Here is a 20,865-nt window from a genome sequence, read left to right as displayed (position 1 = left end):
TAAAATCTTAACTTTACTGATAAAAAAAAAATGTGAACAATATGCAATTGCCTTGTTGTATATATACCTTATATTGCTAATTTCTTGCATTTGTATCACATGATTTCTACAAGATTCTCATATATGAAAACACATGTTGTTGCGCAATCATTTTCATTGGTACTTCCTTGAGCTTGATGTTAATCTTTTGAAGATCGTAATTATTTTAGTATAGAATATGAATGGTGCAGAAATCTTGCTTACTTGATAATTATTAAGTTTATTTCCATTATTTTTATTTCCACTGTCATTGTACTGATGTAGTAATATAAGCCACTAAAAGTTGGGTCCATCCCTGTACCACAACCATATTTGAACCCTCAAATGTAAGTATAATAGTAGTTCCCTCTCAATTACAAATTTACAATAGAATAAAAGAACGAAGTCTGGACGGCCCGGCCCTAAGTTTCAATGGGCCCAATACCAAGTCTACATAATGAGGCTTTTATGTATTTTGTTTTTTCTTTTTTGGGAATAGGCTTTTGTTTGGGTTTCTAACAATATAATGGGCTTTTCATAGTTTAATCAGGCTTTTTGTTTTGGTTTATTTTTGGGGACCTATATACGGCTTAGACAACATAGGCCTTGGGCTGTTTGGAAAATTGCAAAAAGATCTTTAAAAAATATTATGTTCTACAACAATGATAAAAAAGAAATGTGGTGAGCGTGGATCGAAAACGCTATCTTCAGTATGACGCTCTGCCAACTAAGCTATCCCGCTTTTGTGTAAACTGTAGAATAAATAATAAAACACTTCCCCATTAAAAGCACTCTACAATCCTGTGCTAGGCGTCTCTGTTATTAGGACAAACTTACTGGGAACAAACAATTTGAGTGCCTTCCTCGCAGCATATTTGTTGTTTCAAATTTCCATTGTGCCTAAAAACGAGTGAGGTCGACAATGAAATTATTATTGTCATATTGAAGTGAACGAGTATTCTTGTTTATCAATGCAGTAAAGTTTGGTTTAGTGCAAAAAAAAAAATTCTTATAAAATTGTTATGTAGGCTAGTACTCCCAGTTGTTCAACATTTTGCGCATTTCTTCTGTAGAAGCTGAACATCTAGCGGTCGACAACAGCATATCTTATCTATCGAAATTTCCAAGTCAATAATTTGATTTAATGGCCTTTCAACCTGTGCATATGTAGGCGGTATATCCATTGAAAAGGACTTATGTGGTGGAAAAGAATCAAAACCCATACCAAGTGCGAAACAAACTAATTGTACACGTTTTTTGTTACTGATGATTGTTGGATGAAGACCATTAATCCATTATGATTTATGTTTCAGTCCAATACTTTTAACATCAAGAAAATTCAATTTCAATGCTTATTTGGTAGAATCAGAAAATTTCTAGAGGAACATTCATTTTTATTTTATTTTTACTATTATTTTCATGTTTGTCATTGAACGATGTGCTGTAATTTCACATTGGAAAATAACATTTTCGAACCCAACCTAAACAATTTCCTAAAGCATTTCTACTCCGACGCACTAATCTGACTCCGTATTCCAACTTCCTAATTGGACAACGTTGATTTGCAGAGGAATGCTACGAGCCCGTTAGGCACGTCTGATTTGCATTGAAAATTTGAATTACACGACAAATATAATAAAAAAATGATTAGTTAAGGAGCTAGCCGTTCTAGTGTCCCTTATTGGGGACTAGTAGTTTGAGACTTTGAGTGGGGCTTGGTTTGGGCCGGCAAAGAGAACATGTGTTAGATTGGTTTTAGACTTAACCGAACTCGCCCAATTTGCACTTGCTCCTTAATCCTTATGCAGCACAAAATAATTGCACGGTTTCACAGTTTCTCGTGCTCAAATTGTGGTAAAAATGTTGTATCTGACATTCTAACATGTCCATTCATGCTGAAAATGTGCGATTGAACCTTTTCTATTTGTATTATAATCTTCACCATCCCCCTCTTGTTTTTGGTACAATTCGTATGCACGCAATGCCCATAGCGGCATGTCCACACTCCATACTGCATATCATATGCCAACCCTTTTTTTTCATCAAAGATATCATATATTAACAGTTTTGGGTATATACTGGTATGAATTATTTTCTCACTACATAAATTATCATTTTTGGGTATATAACATGTATGAATTACACGCAATAACCCATCTTGATTAGAAAAAAATGAGATGAGATGTAGATCCTGTGTCAAAGAATAGCAAAAAAGACCCAACACCACACTTAGTCGGTGAAACATTGGACGGTGCATATTGCTCTTGGCCATGAGGGTACACAAACTTTGAAAGATGTCATTTTCCCGTTTTTCTTTTCAAAGGACCTATTTAAGAACTCTGCGTGCATCCCATTATCCGATCAGTATTCCTCGCGGACTTTAAGTCCAAAAAATTGCTAGAAAAATCTATTGGGCCACTAATAGACTGATATACCTGTTTCGTATATATCACAGTATGACAGTACATGGACAACAATACATAAGCATTTCTAGGTGGACGCATTCCTGGTCGCATTCTTTAAATTTGAATAAATGCGTCGGAATTTCCCGGAATTCCAACTCTAGGGTGGACGCGTTCGCGTGGTCGCGTCAACACTTTGCTTGTTAGCGTTATTCTTGTTACTCGCGAATTTGGCGATTTGAATCGCGGATCGCGCACGACATTGGTCATACTGTAATGCGCAAATTTGGCGCATTCTTGTAATGTCGTGCGCCATTGCAAATGTCGCCCCACAATTTTTTTGACTTTGACCAGCACCACACGCGCCAGTTGCACTGTCGCGCGCCACTCCTAATGTCGTGTAGGGATTTTTTTTTCACTTGCGCGCCACTCCTAATGTCACGTGGGTTGTTTTCAAATTATACATGAACGCCATTCCTAATTCTAATGTCGTAGCGGCGGTGATCTTTTTGGCGGCGATCTTGATTGGCTAATGTCGCCAGCAGAGGGTCTCTAAATGAATTTTATGCGGCCCGAATTTGCGACCACTTTAGAGTTGGTCGAAATTTGCTACCAGATTCTGTAGTCGCATTCTTCAAATTTGAAGAGTATGCTACCACCACCTAGAGATGCTCAAGAGTGCACTTTTGCTCACCGGGTGTAGTTCTCAGGTTGGCAGGGGCGGGGGTGGGCTGCTGCACACCCAATTTTTCTGTTGAAAAAAAATACACTAGTTATAATAGTGTATAATTCACTCAAAAAAAAAATATCTGTAGTGTATGTTAGTTGTAGCATCCCCCTGAGTGGCAATCCTGGATCTCATGCGCCAATCTAAAGAGAGATCAGATCTCAATTTTTTTGTTTTCATGGACCAACTGTTGTGTAACGTACCCTCATGATAAAAAAAAATGCACGCAGCTGGTTTGGAAGAGATGGAATGGATATGAATGTGGTCGAACCTAGATCACTCTTCAAATAGTTAAGTCTGCGAAAGAAATAATATTGTAATTTTCAAACTATTAAAAGCTAATTAAATTTCATTAGAATAGTCGTACAAAGGGATGACAATGACTAAAGAGATGTACATATATGAGACATTGAGATAGAACCTCCTGTAGTTCTTTCAGAACTCAGAAGCATCCAAGTTTAAGTTCAATCGTGAATATGAGGCTAATGCGCTAAGTACTAATTTTCCCACTTGAGCCCACACGGCAAATAATCACGTACACTGGATGTTTTTCATTCTTTCATACTTCTTTCACACTACTAGGACCAGCTATTCCACTTCTTTAAAACCCATAGTCTGTTCTCATATTTCTCCAAGAACTTAGAAAGAGAGAGAAGTGAAAAGGAAAAAGGAAGAGATTCTTGGAAACTCATCATGGCACAACACTATGTCTCACTTCTCTTTCTATTCTTCGCTTTCACCTTTACTTGCTCAGTGGCCAAAATGGTCCCTGCAGTTTTTGTGTTTGGAGACTCATTGGCAGATGTTGGCAACAACAATTATCTCACTCTCTCCATTGCAAAAGCAAATTTCCCCCATAATGGTGTAGATTTTCCTGGTAAAAAACCAACTGGAAGGTTCAGTAATGGAAGGAATGCAGCAGATTTCTTAGGTACATAGCTACATTATCGTTAGCTTTTGCACTATTCACATTTTCATATGTCCAGAGGTCCAGTATAGAGCTATATATCTAGCTCATCTTTTCTGTTTTTTGTAGTTTGTGGCTGATAATTATTTAGTGAATAGTGAGTGGCGACTACTGAACCATAATGCGCCCAAAACATTTCTCTTATACAAGTAGTGATATTTGTTTTTTCAACAAGTAGAGAATTATACATAATATACATTCACGTATTTCGAAACAATGAAGGTCATGCCGTTTTTACGTAAAAGAGTTTTTCTTTTATTTTTATTTGTCTGTTTAAATGGCAGTTAAAATCGAAATTTATTTTTATCTCTGAATGAAAATTACAATATTTTGCAGCTGAGAAGCTTGGCTTACCCACCTCACCCCCTTATCTGTCCCTAAAATTTGCTTCTAATAAGTCCAATGCGTTCCTTGGCGGTGTAAGCTTCGCTTCTGGTGGAGCTGGAATCTTAGATGGCACTGACAGGCTTTTTGTAAGTTTTTCTTTTTCATTTGCTTTAACAAAGTAAATATTATTAGTTAGGGAGAAAAATTAAATATAAATAAAATAAAATTTATATTCAGTCTAATGTTCTCCAAGTCCCAACTGAGCTATCCCAGCTTTTTGTTTAGTTAGTCTGAGTAACTCTGTTTATATTCCAGAGACAAGCCATTTCCCTCAGCAACCAGGTGGAGTACTATGCAACAGTATATGCTACTCTGGTCGAACAACTAGGATCCGTTGAAGCACAAAAGTACTTCTCTAAGTCACTCTATGCCATTGTCATTGGCAGCAATGATATCCTTGGGTTCTTTAAAGCTGGATCAGATGTCCATCTCAAAAACACTCCTCAAGAGTTGGTAGATTCTATGACACTCATGATGACTGGATATTTGAAGGTAATAAAAGGCATCTGATTCATAAATATTTTTCCTTGTATGATACAAAGGCATTGTCGGAATAAGTATTTATTCTTTATAGTTAGTGTCTTATCATTTCAAAAAATTTAGCGTGGTACAGGTGTATAGTATGCTCAATGCTGATCAATGATCCTGCACCATTTTTATATTAGAACGAAGACTCATTATTTTTTATTTTCATTTTTCACAGAGGCTCTATAACCTTGGAGCGCGTAAATTTGTCGTGGTGGGTATTCCGGCGATTGGATGTTGTCCATCTCAGAGAAACCAAAACAAAACAGGGGCTTGCAATGAGGAATCAAATTATTGGTGTAATAAATACAATGAGGGTGCCAAGTCTTTGTTGCAGGCAATGAAAACCGAGTTCAAAGACATTAACTATGCCTTCTTTGACAGTTACAATGTCTTGCTCAACTTCATTCAAAAGCCAGCTAATTATGGTACAATTTCCTTTGCTCTGCTTTGTTAGAAAGTTAACAGAGAGTCATAAACGAAGTCTTTCCTCACTTTTCTGGGTTTTCGTTTAACAGGATTTATTGAGGTGAAAGCGGCTTGTTGTGGACTAGGAAACCTTAATGCTGTCGTTCCTTGCATCCCCATATCACACTACTGTCCCAAAAGGACAGATCATGTGTTCTGGGATCTCTACCATCCAACAGAAGCAGCTGCTAAAATCTTCATAGATACCATTTTCGACGGTTCTCAACAGTACGTGTCCCCTGTCAATGTGAGACAGCTAGTTGCTCTGTGATCCGAGGGTCCAAAAAAGGATAGTCATCAAAAACGAATATTGCTCACTGTTCATCTTCAAGCATGATATCCGTTTTAAGTGGCAATGGCACTGTCTGTCACAAGGGCCATCACTGAAGCTACCATATTCTGAAATGGACCATCCTTTGATAGTCTAAAGCCTATACCAATCCATAGCCTCATATACAGCCGAAGTCAAGGATACAAGTAGTGTCACTGAGCCATTTCATTATCCAGAAAAGACGTGTCATTTACCAAAACCTTTCTCGTTAATCCTGTATCTCTAGTGTCAATTTAGCATTTGTCTCAAACTTGTATACTTGAAGTAATCAATATAGAATCACCGGATGAACTGCTACTAATCATATGGTTTTAATAATTTGAATAGGTATGTCATTGTCATATGTGATTTAACATCCGAACAATACAGTTCCTTTGGAGGAAGGGAAGTTGAACTTTTAGACACCAAGTATCATAGAAAAAAAGGAAGAACGAATATGAAGACAAAAACAAAGAAGGTACATTATTTACATCCAAACCGGGCCCATTCACTGGACCAATCAATTCAACATTCAAAGATATACATAACATATGTCAGTGCATAGCCTTCTGATAAAGTCATAAAACCAATTGATAAACTAAAACAACGACGGTTAGTGAAGAAATAATTCTCCAATACTCATGGTTGGCTTACGAAATTATTGGACTCCCTACAACTATTCCCCAATTTGAACTTTTCAGAGAATTCTAATTTTCATGACTCGGAAGGAAAGATATCTTGGAAGAAGAGATTAAGATCACCTCTTGTGGCATCAAAAGCCAGCATCTTATCCACTGCCTCCTGCATGAATTATAGAAGATAACCCTCAGGCTTTGTTGTTCAAAAGAACAAAGGTAACCATTTCGTTGGGACTAAGAATTTGTTTTTAAGGATTATCACCTTGTATTGCTGATCTTTAGCTAGTATTCTCTCAGCGCATACTCGCTCAACTTGATTATTACTTGTAATTGTCTCCAACACGAAAGCTGCTCTGTTCAGAACCTCCTCAGGCATACCTACGTGAACACTATGCAGTTAAAGGCACAGGAATATGAACCTCCACGTGCATTACACAACCTTTTCTTTTAAGTGAGCGGCGACACTAATTCACAGGCATATATCTAAACTTCATGTGCATTAATCAAGCATGAAAATAATAGGAGAGAAACTCCAACAAACCACAACGTTTTTCTATTCTAAGTGAGATACACGTATAAGATTCATTTAAGATTGAGTCTTACCGGCTAGTATGGCACAATGTAATCCTGCAAAGGTGGAGCATCAGCTTGGGCATCAATGGGAATAAGTAAAACAAGTCTACAAAGAAGGAGATATATACTTACCGTAGCTCAATAATGCATGTCCAGGAACAAGCCTGTAGCACCAAGAAACATTAGTCTTTCTACGACATTCCTACTCCAGACAATAATTCCAAAAATAATACTCTAGCCCATCGTAACATATGGACACAATTCCTAGTTAACAGTGGTTCACCTGTCATACATCCAAGGGGCTGGAACCCCTTACTCATTAACGAACGACACCTAATCTCTCGGCCAAAATATGTGCACAAGAGGAAATTCCCAGTCATTCAGATTTCAGACTGATAATTTAAACTAATTATGCCTAGAAATTCCAGCTTAAGTGTCAGACATCCACAAAAGCCACGCCTAGGTTCAGATAAAATGATTAATCATGCAACAACGGTTAATATCTATCTAGGAGTCCCAAGGTGGATACTCTCTGCTTAGCTTCATCTGAAGCAGGCAACCTCTATCAGAAACGTAACAGGGCCTTCCATCCAGATATTATTACCTTTTTCATATAACATTCCACGTCTCTAAATATGCATTAGGTCTTGGAATAAATGACGTGTCCGATTTTCCCAAGATGCACAGATGACTTGGCAGCATATAATAAGTTCTATACGTTATTTGGTTGGGGTCGGTTCCATCAAAGTGTTTTCCTGATGTCATATAATTGAAGGCCGTACTGCTGTACCATCAAAATACACGAGTATGACATATTCCATTAGCATCAACAATTTTAGAAAGGAAATGCACATACCGATATAAAAATACAATTTCTTCAAGATCAGTACAGTTCTTCTCAGGCCTCAGCACACTCATGGTGTAAAACTTGATGTTCTCTGACTGAAAGCATCAGTATAAACTGTCAGTTTCTGGACATCGATACTGGTGAAAATTGAATGATGAAACAGTTAATCATGCAGACCTTCACAAGGAAACCTTCACTAAATACTTCAGTTAAGTGGGTGCACAAGAGAACCTGCAAAGCAGTTGGCAAAATTCCATCAGATAAGTTCCAGTTACTGTAGTTGCTAATTACATATGTAAAAAGAACAAAGGTTTCTTTCAGAGTAGGATGGACCTTATGAATGTATGCAGTGCTTTTACATACTGATGGGATAAATTAAGGTATTATCTTATATTGTGAGCTGTATTCAAGTTTTAGACAAGGCCATCTACCAAAACTAACGACAATGATGATATTAGGTGTGGGCACATGTATATACATGGTTATAAGATATCCAATTTATAGTATAATAAATGCATTGCCTGCAATTATCTAGAACAAGGACCTCATTGGCAGAGCAATTGATAACTCTACTGAGGATTAAAGAGAAGCGATTGTTTGCTCCAAAATGGTGGAACAATGTTTTGTTGAGATGGTAATCATTTCCCTTGTTGTTCCCTGTTTGTATCTTCTGTTATACATAAATTTTCTTCTTGGCTAACCAGGTGACCTGATTCGCACTACAGTCTGCAGGTTCTTTATAAGTAAAGTACATATTCAAGAAGCAATCTCTTAAACTGCTTACTTCAAGCAAGTGCATGTGTTTGCCTCCACTAATTTATAAGCACAATTTGTTTAGATATCAATAAGTGAAAGAAAAATGCATGTATTGAATCAGTGTTTTTGTATTGTCCCAACATTTCATACCCAAATCATCTCACTCCACTTCCCATGTATTTTCCACTTTTACAGCGTTCCTATTACCATGTCCATTGCAACTCTAACAGAAAAATCATTCTACAATCTAGACAGAGTATATAAAATTAATATGTCCACCAAAGTACCAAACCTTTGGAGATTCACCACAAGTGGCAAAATGATTTATAGTTCCACCAAGGAGACCAATGCCATCTGAAAGTTACCATGCAAAGATTTTAAAAAATGCCCAAATTGGCGAAGTAAACAGCTTCCCTCACAATGAGCAACTGTTTGTCATAATTTTAACATGCCTACGTCAAGAAACAGATACTAACCTTCTGTGAGAGTTCCTTTACCAAATTCATCCAATAAACATAAGGATCTTGATGTTGCTTGCCTGAGGAAATATTCCCATCACCAAATGACGGGTTGAACCTAATAAGAAAGCTAAACTTCATTGCATGGGACTATGGGAGAATTTCCATGGGAAAATATCACTTTGTAGGTAGAGTACTTTAATGAGAAAGAATCTTCATTGAGAATTTCACTTGCCCCAAGAGAATTCTCCCATGAGATGAAATGTGTACTAAGAAGGGAAATTCACCCATGAAAATTTCCCCAATGCATTAATTTACACCCAAAAGAAGTAAGACAACAGATATGCAAATATACTTGAAAAACAAAGAAACAAGCTTTTGGTTAAGAGCCAGTGATCAATAAGCCATAGTTTGTATACCAAGTTATAGCTCTAAGTAATTTTAATGCTTAAACCATTACAGTGGAAGCACTGTGCACCACCAAACGTGGTATGTGACCCCTATGAGCATAACATATTGATTTGCGAGCTAACGCATTCAGCCTAGATAGACAATACCTTAGCATCATTCCAACTTGATGTAGATCAATCATAAACGTTGATTGCTCAGCAGTCATAAGCTTGCTTCCCATTGCACAAAATATCCTATTTTAACATTGCCGTAGTTAGCTGGGGTATTGGCTCTAAAATAAGTAACTATTATTTGAAAGAAAATCTAAAATGAAAACAGAAAACAAACCTATCAGTCAAACCCACTGTAGCAGACTCAGCTGGTACAAAACTCCCTATGTGGGAAAGGAAAACAATCAAAGCAACCTGAAAGAAACACCATCTGGCTTACTCATATATTTCATTTCTTTTTAAATAAAAAAGATTATATAAATATAATTAGTTCAAATCCGTGCATACTGTTCAGTATCTTACGCACTAATAAATATTAGGGAGAGTCAATAAATGAATAACTAATCACCATGACGTTCATGTCATGATGATAATTAATATTCATAGTTTGTCAAAGCTAATTATTTGAGTGTTTTCTTCTTCTTCATTTTTTTCACCCCGTATTAATTTCCACTTGTTATCTAGAGAACGGTAAAAAAAGAACCTGTAATGGAGTCAAGCTAGCATATTGTGTTAGCAGAAGGCTGAAATAGGACCAAACACAAGAGGATAAAGGTGTAAATGTGCAGTGCTTACCTGTTTTATGTAGATGCTTTTCCCTGAATAGTTAGGACCAGTTATGATGTTGATTCTTCCTGAAAACAAAACTTTAACATCTTAGAAAAAAACCTTATGCTAGTAATAAGAAAATGTAACATGAGTTACCTTCACTAATAATCTTTGTGTCATTGGGAACAAACGTATCCACTGTCATTTCCTGCAAAACATGCCTGGTGCAAAGTTTTTACTCTTCTAGAATTATTATTTGACCAATTAACAATCAACACGAGTTGTAACACCATAAGATGAAATTAAGGTATACACATCCCAACCTGCCATTATGTATATCGAGCATCGTTTCTTCAGTCAAAACGGGCCTCACATAGTTGTTTTGTCGAGCAACCAGAGCCAATGACAGGAAGCTGAAGAAATGCGTTAGAACGAAATTTGCGGAAACAGAAAAATATATAATGAAACAAACAAATATCACTTAAAGGTTTTGAATAAAGAAATTAAGAAAATCGGTAGCAGAACTTTACCAATCAAGTTCTGCTGCAAAAGTTACCGCACTAAGCAAATGACTAGAGAACAAAAGAATGTGAGACACCAAGTCCCTAATAATTGCTCTTTCCATGTCTGTAATAAAGATTCCAGTAAAAATATTAAAGTCAGTACGTCATTCTGGAAGAAAAGCATTTTCTAGCGACAAACACTAAGATATGAAAGAATCTTGCATCAGTAAATTAGAAATGTAGTAAGGAGAAATCACAAGGTTGTATTCCCACTGACCGAGAATCTTATGATAGATATCTCCAAGAAGGTTATCCAAGTCTCTCGTCTTCGGAGTACGATAGAAGTACTTCTTGATCTCCCCTTCTCCATCTGAAAACTATATTGACATTCAACACCATTGCATGAATCAGTATGCGATATCATATATATCATTTAGTTCACTATCAAGTAAAGACATGGACTTCTTTATTTCAAGTTAACTAGTCAAGCAATGGCTTACTGCAAATTCAAAATCTTGAAGTTCCTCTAGTGTGGATTCATCCAGTTGTTCTTCAAAAATGCACAGCAAATATCCTAACCCAAACAAAATCAAATGTTATTGGTTGGTAATAAGGTTGTGCATAGACCTACATAACCACACGTCAATCTATTGTACTTTAGTTTATTACATGAAACTCAAGCAGTAGACATTTTGATAAAAACATATAGCAGCAGCATAAAAAAAGAAGAAGAAAGATTATGGCTAATCATAATGTGCTTTTCTTAGAAATTGTATTGAGAGAGCAACAGAAAACTGGTAAATCGAACTTGGACTAACCTAGATTTTTTGCTTTATGGGTAAATATAGACATTACAGAACTAGGTTGAGGATAATTCATTACAAGCGCTAAAACACAAAAACCATGACAAACCTCTCGAATTTGAAGCATCAAAGTCAAAACCAATTGGAAATGAGTCGAATCACACCAAGATCTTATATATTACATTCCAAAATTAAACAAACACCCAATGTAAGAGTATGTATCTTAACACGCCCCCTCACATGTGATGTAACAATAGTCAAACATAAGGATTGATGTTATTGGGTGGCACAGGGGTACGAGGGACATTGGACACACTACAATAGCATGCTCTGTACCATATTTAGCACCAATTGCTCTAAAGCTCAAACTTGTAGATAGAGGCACCAACATGTATATTAAACAGATCCTGGGTCTTGCATGGGTCAAAGACTCAGTAGGCACACACCAAATCACATACTTTGAGCAAGTGGACACGGTAAGTACTCGCTCAGAGATATTGTTTGGTACACAAAACTCAAACACACAATGAGGTAGTACGCACTTGCCAGCAGTTGTCTAGTAATATGTCTGCCTTTCGACCGGTAACAACTGGAACCAAATATTTTATAAGCACTCAACTATGACAATATACATGCAGCACCATCTCTGTGGGTCACATTCTCTTAGTTCACCTGTATATATTTAAAGATGACTCGTTTCATATATTCCAAGCTTGGTTGGAATAAACTATACAAACTTTTTCGTTTCCATATATCTTAATTGTTTGATTTATAATTTGAAGAGAAGAATTGACCATGTGCTGCATTACCATGAGACAGGTAATCAATCAAGACTTTGCTAACTATACAGTCAGACAACAGAATCTACAATAAGAAAACAAAAACTTCAAAGATTTCGTTGGATTGTAATGAAGTTAGGCCAACCCGTTTGATGTATATAAACAATGCATGGTGCAAGTTTATCTGCACGCAGACGAGGATGATGTGCAACTTCAATTGAGGACACCTGATAACCAGTGCTTCAATTAGATACATAAGTATTCCAACTTGGGAATAAATTAATACCATATATGATTTAACTTGGTAAATAAACCATACCTCCTCTAGAAGCTCAGGCAATTCCTCATATATTTTTCTTAGCTCATCCAACTGAGTGTGAAATACAAAAGCAAACTTCAGATGACCATAGACATATATGCCCGAAATGGTAGCAAGTCCATGAGAGCATGAAGAGATGTATGTATTTTAGGGTTTCTACTATATCAAGAAACATGTAAGGAACTAAGGACTCAGTCTATAGAACAACCTTTGCTCACAGTTGCAGAAAAAATTATCAGAAGATGCAGTAGAACTTGGGTGCACATCATGCATTACTTTCGAAGAACCATAAAAAATGTCATTCCAAAAAGGTTATTAGATTGTAAAAATGCAATCAGAAAATGTCATGATGTGAGAATAACGTGGTTCACTACGGACATTAAGAATAAGAATTTTGTGGCCCACATGCAAGCAACTGGAATCCTAAACTACAAAATAAGATGATAAGTCGAAAAAGAATATATAACATGCAACCAATGGCCAAAGAATAAAGCCTCAACTCAACCAAGAAAAGAGTAGCAGGAAGCCTGACCTCCTCACAAAATCCTTCCTTTACCACTGTCCCATACCCCTTCTCCTTACTTCTATTAACATCGATAACACCCATTACCTGCAATATGAAAGATACTATCTGAGTGAAAATAAACATACTAATCAAGAGTTTGTAAATCTAAAGTTACATCGGTAAAGTAACTCACTGCATGAATATTGAAGGAAAAAAAAAGAAAAAAAGAAAAATCGTCAACAGCTATGAAATTTCCCCATTAAAGTTGACTGGCAAATTAGATACCACCCGAGCCAAAATACAACACTCTTAAGGAACTTGTGTAGAGACAATTAGTGGATACGGTATTTGAATACAAATTATAGTGAGGCAGTGAAACTTTTTTCTAGATCTATATTCAGTTTCTGCTAGCATAGAAAGATAACTTGTCAGGTAAAGACTAACCAGTTCATAGACATAAACCAGCTCTGTTGTAATGCATGAACCAGCCTGGAAAAAAGTAACAATAGTTTCAAAAATAATCATTAGCAGACACATGTGTCGATAACCACGGATCATAAGTGGAGTGGCATGCAAAATAGAAACTTATATCGCTATTTGATAATGTGTGTAAAATCATCTTTATTATATGTAGTAGATGCTGCAATACATTTTGAATGGGTTGACAATGAAGACATGGTGAACCAGTCCATACGTCCTGCAATTCGAAGTTCAAATGCATACGGATGAAAATGATAGGAAGGTCATTTAATATCTTGAAGGGGTACTCGTGAAATTCACTTGCACCAGGGAACAGATTCAGTTTCCTTTACAAAATAGTAACAGAGTTATACATAAGAGGTCATCAAACATATACCTTTTCAACAATGTTTAAATTCAAGTACTTCATATGCTCTCTAAGACTCTCTGAGATTCCAACTTCAAAAATCTTGTTTATGTGCAACAGTGAGCAAATGCTCTGCAAAAATAAGCAGGATTCATAAATTTGTAATAGCTTCAATCTACAAACTATCGGACAAAATTACATGGCAGAAATGATAAAAAGAAAGAAACCAACTTATTGTGTACAAGTGCTAATGCCACACAAATAACAAGCTTATGTGATTCCAAGTCGCCTTTCCTTGCCGACTTCAATACTGAATTACATTCCTACTTTTAGCACCTTATCAATGGACAAACTCCATACTCGTTAACATCTTTATAACATCGCCTTGGATAAACCCAATCTACCTAACTCACAAAGCAGTGAAGACAGAAGACTTCTATATGTACACTATGCATATGAAAGTGACCTCTCAAAAAGCAAGTTAAATGCTCAACATTATTCTTCCTTTTTTCACTTTTTCTTTTAGGTGATGGGTGGGGGCGGGTGGGGGGAGAAATGCTAGTCACGAGGCTAATGTGTGTGGATATGTGAGACTCATCATCCCTTTGACATATAAATTGTTGGTGTACGTATCTATTAGAACAGGCTTGTGGAGTAAAACGGTTCTAAACAATATGAGCACAACATACACAACAATCCTCATAACCATTCAGATCATATCACAAAAACTCACACAATTCTACAGCTTAAAAGCTATCAAAGATAGGTAAGCCAGACTCGGTGACCATGCGACAGAAGGAGTCACCAATTGTATATGAGTGGTAGCTTTTAAAAGTTTAGGAGTCAATTCAAAATATATGTAATTTTGAATGACTAGGAGAACTCTGCAGGAAAGATGGGTCAAGATCTAGAATTGTCCAGATGATCCACCATGTTTATGAGGTAAAATGACAAACTAGGAGGATGCCATCTTTAACAAATTACCTTACACTATATGTGCACATGTGACTGCCAACATAAAGAAAATCTGAAGAGTAGAGATGAGCATCAATGAGATCGGTAATCTTTGATGTCCATTAAAGAAAAAAGAAAAAAATCTATCGTATAATAAACAGAAGAAAGTTGCATGACTACCTTCAGAAAAGCAGTCCAGTCGCCACTTGCACATATTGAACTTGGGGAGTTGAATTTCTTTGATAAAGAAAAAAGAATACATTAATAATTCTCATGATTTGAAAAAATAGGAAGAAAAAGAAAAGCCAGAGAGTTGTTTGAAAACAAAGAACCATGTAGACCGTGGCGGAAGCACAAAATCAAGAAATATATCCTATGACTATAAAGCTTAATAAAGAATATTCAACTCTTTAAAATCCCTTCACTGAAAGTCATTAAAGATCTGATCCTGAATATTGATATAGAATTAAAAGAATTTCAGTAAAAAGCACTATGAAATATGTAAAAGTTGAATAGTTTAGAGAAAACAAACCTTGAGAATATGAGGAATATCCCTGACAGACTTCAGTGTTTCCCGCAAAGTAGTCATCAACTCTTCTGAACAAAGAAAGAATGATATCTAATGCCATTTAGAAAATACAACTTGTCCAATGGGCACAGTCAACAGAATTTGAGAGAGCTGTTGCAAGACAATATTTAGTTTTTATGCATTTGGAGTACATCAACAAATTATCAAGCTAGACTTCCACTTTTGGAAGGAAAGGATACAGTGTCCAGACGACTGTTCAAACTATCAAGGTCTAATATAGGCCTTAGGAACCAGTTCCTACCATATAAACCATTATTTAGTTTCATTAGTAAAGTCAAAAGCAGTAGCATAAAAAATTAACAAGTTCTCATAAATGGGAATGGATTTACCTCAAGAGACGTCTTCCAATTGGTGTGACACACTGCAACAAGAAATAAAAAAGAAATAATATGAATAGAGTGCAGGCTTGAAAATTTAAGAACAAGAAGTTCTCTCATACCTTATTAAACATTCCAAAGACGGAGAATCTGCGGTTAACACAAATGGATGTTCTTTAGGACCAAAAACAAGAAGACAAGGAATATGAAACTGCAGAATTGATGTATCTTAACCCTTCTTTTGCTCTTCCAATTCCCATATGGCTCGGATGCTTGTCTATCTGAAAAATCTGCAATGATTCATGAGCTGCTGCATCCAGCTTGAGAAAATTATTTCTGGTTTGGATGTAAGGTATATACAATTAACTCAATAAAATGCTCCTTTTTTTTTCATTTTTCTAGTCATTTCTTTTTTGAGTATGTGAGTTGTTAGACTCAAACATGGCATCATTTACAAGGATAAAGTATGAAATCTAAGGGAAGTAGGATGAAGGATACAATGAAATCTCAGTTACACAATCAATAGTAATTGACGCATTGCCACCTTCCGTCTGCTCAAGGGTATCGACAAGCCTCTCAGTTTGTAGTATAGCAAGAAGGCCTCCACTTGCACGAACTTGGACATCACTTCCAACATCCATCATAGAATTTAGCTAAATTACAAACAAGAAAAGAGATCATGCTTAATAGTAGCTATGAGGGGGAGAAATTCAGTATGGAAATGTGTGCTACAATCAGGAAAAGGGGATAAAGAATAAATTCAGTTAGAGAAAGTTCTCCCTCCCAAAACCAAAAGAATATGGAAGAAAATCGTCCTACCTAAGTAGAAAAATGGTTTAATGGCAATTTCCCCTTCTCAGAGAATGAAGCTGTCTACATTAAAGAGAGATTCACTCTACATTAAAGAGGTATTCACAGTATAACTTAAGGTTCTTATAAACTTTCCCAGACATGGCAGCAAAAGCTCAGTTCTGGTGTCAGAAGTTCAGAACAAATTAAGGCACTAGAGCGGTAGCATACATTTCAGTTGAAATAGAACTTTTTTAGCTGAGAGGGATTGCCACATTGTGGAGTGGGAGAGGCAGAGGCAAGTAGTGGGTAAAGTTGGAGATTCTTCCAACTAAGTTTAGGATAAGGTATGGTTGTATCAAAAGTTCATAGATGACTCTTAAGGCATTTATAGTGTGATTTTTAGGTGTGATAAGGTTCAGAATCTTGGGCTCCAAAACCAAATTGCATCCTATAAACAGAACAGTAAACTCACTGTGTGAATCCATAGACTTACAAAGCAAATTCTCTCCTTGATGTTTAGCCCATCATCCATTCCTGTGACTTGAAGGTATATCAATCTGCAATATTTGAACAAATAATTTAAGATAAAATAAAAATATAAAAAAATGAGAAAGAGCGAATCAACCTATTGACGGTATGTACATAAGCAGGAACTAATAGGTGACAGCCAAATCTAAATGCTGTATTGAAGAAAGACACAAACCACTTAACTCAAACTAAAAGTTTCGTTTTCAACATATACTCCAGTTGTTGTCTATCATTATGTTGAATAACTGCAGAACCATCTCATCTTCCAGAGAGATTTTCTATAATCTCAACCCGATTTTCTGTTCAAAATTTAATTGGATAGTAATTCCAGGACCACAGTCTGCTGTCACCCATCTTGGGAACACAACATTGTTATAAGTTTATAACTAATCCACATCATTGGATATAGGACGCTACTGTGAGTTTCAAAGGTCACGATTGGACACATTACACAAGTACAGCGACGTAAAAGACAACTGTAATGTATTAACACCCACAAATATGCCTGTCTATCCAATGGACACAAGCATATTTAGATACCAATTACACAATTATAAGTTGAATGAATATATGAATAGTCCAAACAATCGAAAATCACATCATCTTTGATAGTTAAACATAAAGGGACCGAAGGAACAGTTGAAAAGGGAAAACTACAAAAAGAAGTATAAGTTCCAAATCATATATCTATCAAAGAATTTGTCTCTATTACTGTAGTATCTTTCCACAGAATTATTCAATAAATAATACTTTCTTATAACAAAAAATAAGGAATTTTACCCAAGTCACATTGACACAGGTACATGTGTCCGTGTCCAACACATACCATATACAGAATGTCCGGAACGGTCATATATACGATGTGGGACACGGAGACACAACTGATTATCAAGAAATTAGAAAACTACAACTATTCTTTCGTTACACAACTACTTCTTAGGCTCAAGACCATAAAACGTGCCTCCTTACAAATAAATTACTATCAAAGTGTCATATCGAGTTTTAACTATGTTAAAAAATTATTTTCCGAGTCTTTAGGTTTTAAAAGAAACCTAGTTTGAAATCGTACAGAAATTGTATGTGTGTCTGACACAAGTGTCCGTGTGTCCGTTTTCAGACACAGACTTTTTTAAGAATATAAAGTGAACACATTACATAGAATTTTAATGATTTTTTAAGAATATTTACATGAAGAAAGAAACAGAAGCTCCCTTCTGTTATACTTTCACATGTTCATGCGTAAAAAAATAGCAGTACGACTATGAGTATAAAGTTTCCTGTAACTTTAATACCTGTGCCATGCTTGTTCATAGCTGAATATAGAGCTTTTCATAAGCTTCACTGAAGGGGCCTCGATGCCATCTGTTTCACACAACAAATAAAAAAAAAACACGAATATCCTACATGTATCAAACAAATTACGCCTGTTTCATTACATACCGCTTCGTTGTAATGCAGAAAGAAACGATTCTTCCGACTTGGTGCTTGCATAAATTATAGCGGGTTTGGCTTGATATTTTACTGAATAGAATATTAGCGGTTAACAAAACGAAAAAATCTACGAGTAGAATTGGAGATGAACAAAAAACTTAACTTATGTGATGAAATAACAAAGCACATACCTAGATCAATTAGAGGGAACTCTGCAGTCCCATCTTCCCAAACTTCCAAGACATAAAGTTGACGCACAGCCGAATCATAATACGAAATTCCAACTCTGCCAAAGGCACATGAGTCAATAAATCCATGAGAAGCAATTAAATTACTAATAAAACGTTCAGCAAACAAGAAACTCACCTATGACCTTGCATTACACATGCCATGTAAACCTGCATTTTAAATACAACCAATACAATCAGATATATATTAGTTGTAACCCTAAAACATTTAAAGATCTGTAATAAAAATGTTTTAATTGAAAACGTGAATTTAGATCAATTAAAAACTCAGATTCATGTGCCGATCAAGCTTCTATTACTGAAATAGAACAAGTTGTAATTGAATATATAATAATAATAAAAACTCGATAGATTGAATTAACAGAAATGTAAAATCGAATAGTTAAACTTTAATTTGTGAAATTGAAGATGGTTTTAATTGATTGTACCTGGTTTTCTGACATTGTTTCGTCAATTTCTTCCATTTCCGTGTCCATTTTTTTTATCTCTGTCAAGGGCGCGTAGTTTTGAAAAAATGGGAAATGAAAAAAATGAGTGGTGTCATTATATAGTGTGTGGATATGGGCTTTATTTATCAACTTAGAGTGTAGTTATGGGCTTAGGCCCATCTGTGAGTTAGATATGTAATTGGGCTTGGATTAGAATTCGGTCCATGTCACTTGAATCATAATTCGGCCCAACTCCAACGGCTGAAAAACCATAATTCTTCCCGGAATTCTGACATGCTGGCAGTTTAAGCGCCTATTAATCGTTGCTTAATCGGCACATAAGTGCTATGCGCCACTCGACCGATCCGAACAAAAAAAAAATTAAAGGTCTTAGTGGGTGTCACAAATCGGGCGATTTGTTCCGCTTAATCGGCCGATTTCCAATAAATCAGCATAACAAAAGTGTCGCTTAATAGTTTTGCCAATTTTGTGTGTTTGTTTTTTAAATTTAAGTCCACAAAAAAACCCAAAACAAAAAAACTCACGAATCCATATTAAAAACGAAGGGGGATCATGTATAACTAATCTCTCAGCTAATGATAAACTCTCACATTTCTCATGTTAGGAAGCGGGATCATGCAAAGGCTATGATATAAGTTTATTTTATGAGATCAAATTCATGTGTCAATGATATTTATCATTGCATTGTAGTATAAATTTATTAAGTGGTATGCTGAACGAAAGGGAAATAACTTCAACAAACTAATCTTGTCTAAATATTTGATAATTGGAAAAATTGAACAAAATTATCTTGTGCAACAACTTGATATTTGATACATTAACGGTTTACGAGCTATTCACTTTGATGTATTGAGATTATACGACATATATTATAGATTAATTAAGGCGATTAATTCTAATTAATCTCCAATTAAAAATTAATCGTTATAAGCTCTTCGACAGATTTTCAAAAGTATTGGAAGTTTTGTTTTTCTTAAAAACCAAAATTTTCACTTAGATTATGACATTCCGTTTGAAATTTTGAACATTGGTAAGTTTAGGGTCTTAGGGATGGCCTTCGACCCAAGCCGTAGGCGATTGAGTAGAAATTTCTGGACATACTCTTAACCATAGTACAAAATATCGCGATATATTGCGATAAATGTCGATATTTTAAAAATTGATATATAAATATCGCGATATTAATTTGGATAAATACCTGTGTAAATATCGATGATATTTGTGGATATATCGTGATATTTCGACGATATAAAAATTATGGTTTAATCACGATATTTTCATATATAATTGGTGGTGGTGGCGAAAGAAAGAAACTGGAGAGTTTCGCAAACCGACAAACAAACTAAAAAAAAGCTGCTCCTACCCTCTCCCACGCGAAATTTTGATGGCTATAAAAGCTCATTCTTCTCCACTCTGCGGTCTCTGCGACACCTCTCAAACTCAACGAGTCTCCTTTTATCGATGAAATTACTCAGATATCAAACGTCATTCTGTTTTTGCAGTTCTATAACTCTACTCTACTGCGTGCCTCATCTCCATCGGTCTAAATCTACCAACGAGATAATTTTAGCTTCTCG

At 35.8% G+C, this 20,865-nt stretch overlaps 2 protein-coding genes across 7 annotated transcripts; one reads left to right on the top strand and one right to left on the bottom strand.

Moving 5' to 3' along the window:
- The first annotated feature begins 3,579 nt into the window (after positions 1 to 3,579).
- Positions 3,580 to 6,126, top strand: LOC147476879 (GDSL esterase/lipase At5g55050-like). The gene is made up of 5 exons (XM_086582037.1): positions 3,580 to 4,078; positions 4,451 to 4,587; positions 4,757 to 4,993; positions 5,205 to 5,454; positions 5,545 to 6,126. Exons 1-5 carry the CDS (start codon positions 3,841 to 3,843, stop codon positions 5,763 to 5,765), a joined length of 1,083 nt encoding a protein of 360 aa, XP_086438163.1. The 5' UTR covers positions 3,580 to 3,840; the 3' UTR covers positions 5,766 to 6,126.
- A 136-nt stretch (positions 6,127 to 6,262) lies between these two features.
- MSH5 (MUTS-homolog 5) lies at positions 6,263 to 19,356 on the bottom strand. Of its 6 annotated transcripts, none has more exons than XR_015207417.1 (34): positions 19,268 to 19,350; positions 18,958 to 18,989; positions 18,783 to 18,877; positions 18,601 to 18,681; positions 18,453 to 18,522; positions 17,105 to 17,189; positions 16,339 to 16,493; positions 16,075 to 16,176; positions 15,963 to 15,990; positions 15,853 to 15,884; positions 15,703 to 15,760; positions 15,467 to 15,553; positions 15,115 to 15,171; positions 14,011 to 14,112; positions 13,599 to 13,643; positions 13,182 to 13,259; positions 12,650 to 12,700; positions 12,476 to 12,557; positions 11,249 to 11,322; positions 11,026 to 11,125; positions 10,776 to 10,872; positions 10,569 to 10,658; positions 10,402 to 10,466; positions 10,273 to 10,331; positions 9,815 to 9,891; positions 9,634 to 9,720; positions 9,095 to 9,194; positions 8,911 to 8,972; positions 8,040 to 8,093; positions 7,872 to 7,957; positions 7,148 to 7,179; positions 7,046 to 7,069; positions 6,705 to 6,820; positions 6,263 to 6,605 (listed from the first exon to the last, which is right to left on the bottom strand). XR_015207417.1 is itself a non-coding variant. In XM_086582034.1 (34 exons), the coding sequence occupies exons 1-34, from the start codon at positions 19,313 to 19,315 to the stop codon at positions 6,519 to 6,521; spliced, it is 2,439 nt and encodes an 812-aa protein (XP_086438160.1). In that variant the 5' UTR covers positions 19,316 to 19,356; the 3' UTR covers positions 6,263 to 6,518. The 6 variants fall into 6 exon arrangements, 4 of the variants coding, with proteins under 4 accessions (XP_086438160.1, XP_086438159.1, XP_086438162.1 ...); XM_086582034.1 differs by having other exon boundaries at positions 9,095 to 9,156; positions 17,126 to 17,189; positions 19,268 to 19,356; XM_086582033.1 differs by having other exon boundaries at positions 9,095 to 9,156.
- Positions 19,357 to 20,865: the final 1,509 nt, after the last annotated feature.

Source organism: Coptis chinensis, chromosome 9 (genome assembly GCF_015680905.1).
Source record: "Coptis chinensis isolate HL-2020 chromosome 9, ASM1568090v1, whole genome shotgun sequence".
Classification (NCBI taxonomy): domain Eukaryota; kingdom Viridiplantae; phylum Streptophyta; class Magnoliopsida; order Ranunculales; family Ranunculaceae; genus Coptis; species Coptis chinensis.
This window is presented reverse-complemented; position numbering and strand designations above follow the sequence as displayed.

Coding starts and splice junctions, on each gene's coding strand:
- LOC147476879 (XM_086582037.1), top strand. CDS start 3,841: ATGGCACAACACTATGTCTCACTTCTCTTTCTATTCTTCGCTTTCACC. Junction 4,079..4,450: donor GAATGCAGCAGATTTCTTAG/GTACATAGCTAC, acceptor AATATTTTGCAG/CTGAGAAGCTTGGCTTACCC. Junction 4,994..5,204: donor TGATGACTGGATATTTGAAG/GTAATAAAAGGC, acceptor CATTTTTCACAG/AGGCTCTATAACCTTGGAGC.
- MSH5 (XM_086582033.1), bottom strand. CDS start 19,315: ATGGACACGGAAATGGAAGAAATTGACGAAACAATGTCAGAAAACCAG. Junction 15,991..16,074: donor ATTGGAAGAGCAAAAGAAGG/GTTAAGATACAT, acceptor TGTTAACCGCAG/ATTCTCCGTCTTTGGAATGT. Junction 14,113..15,114: donor ACTGGACTGCTTTTCTGAAG/GTAGTCATGCAA, acceptor TTATTTTTGCAG/AGCATTTGCTCACTGTTGCA.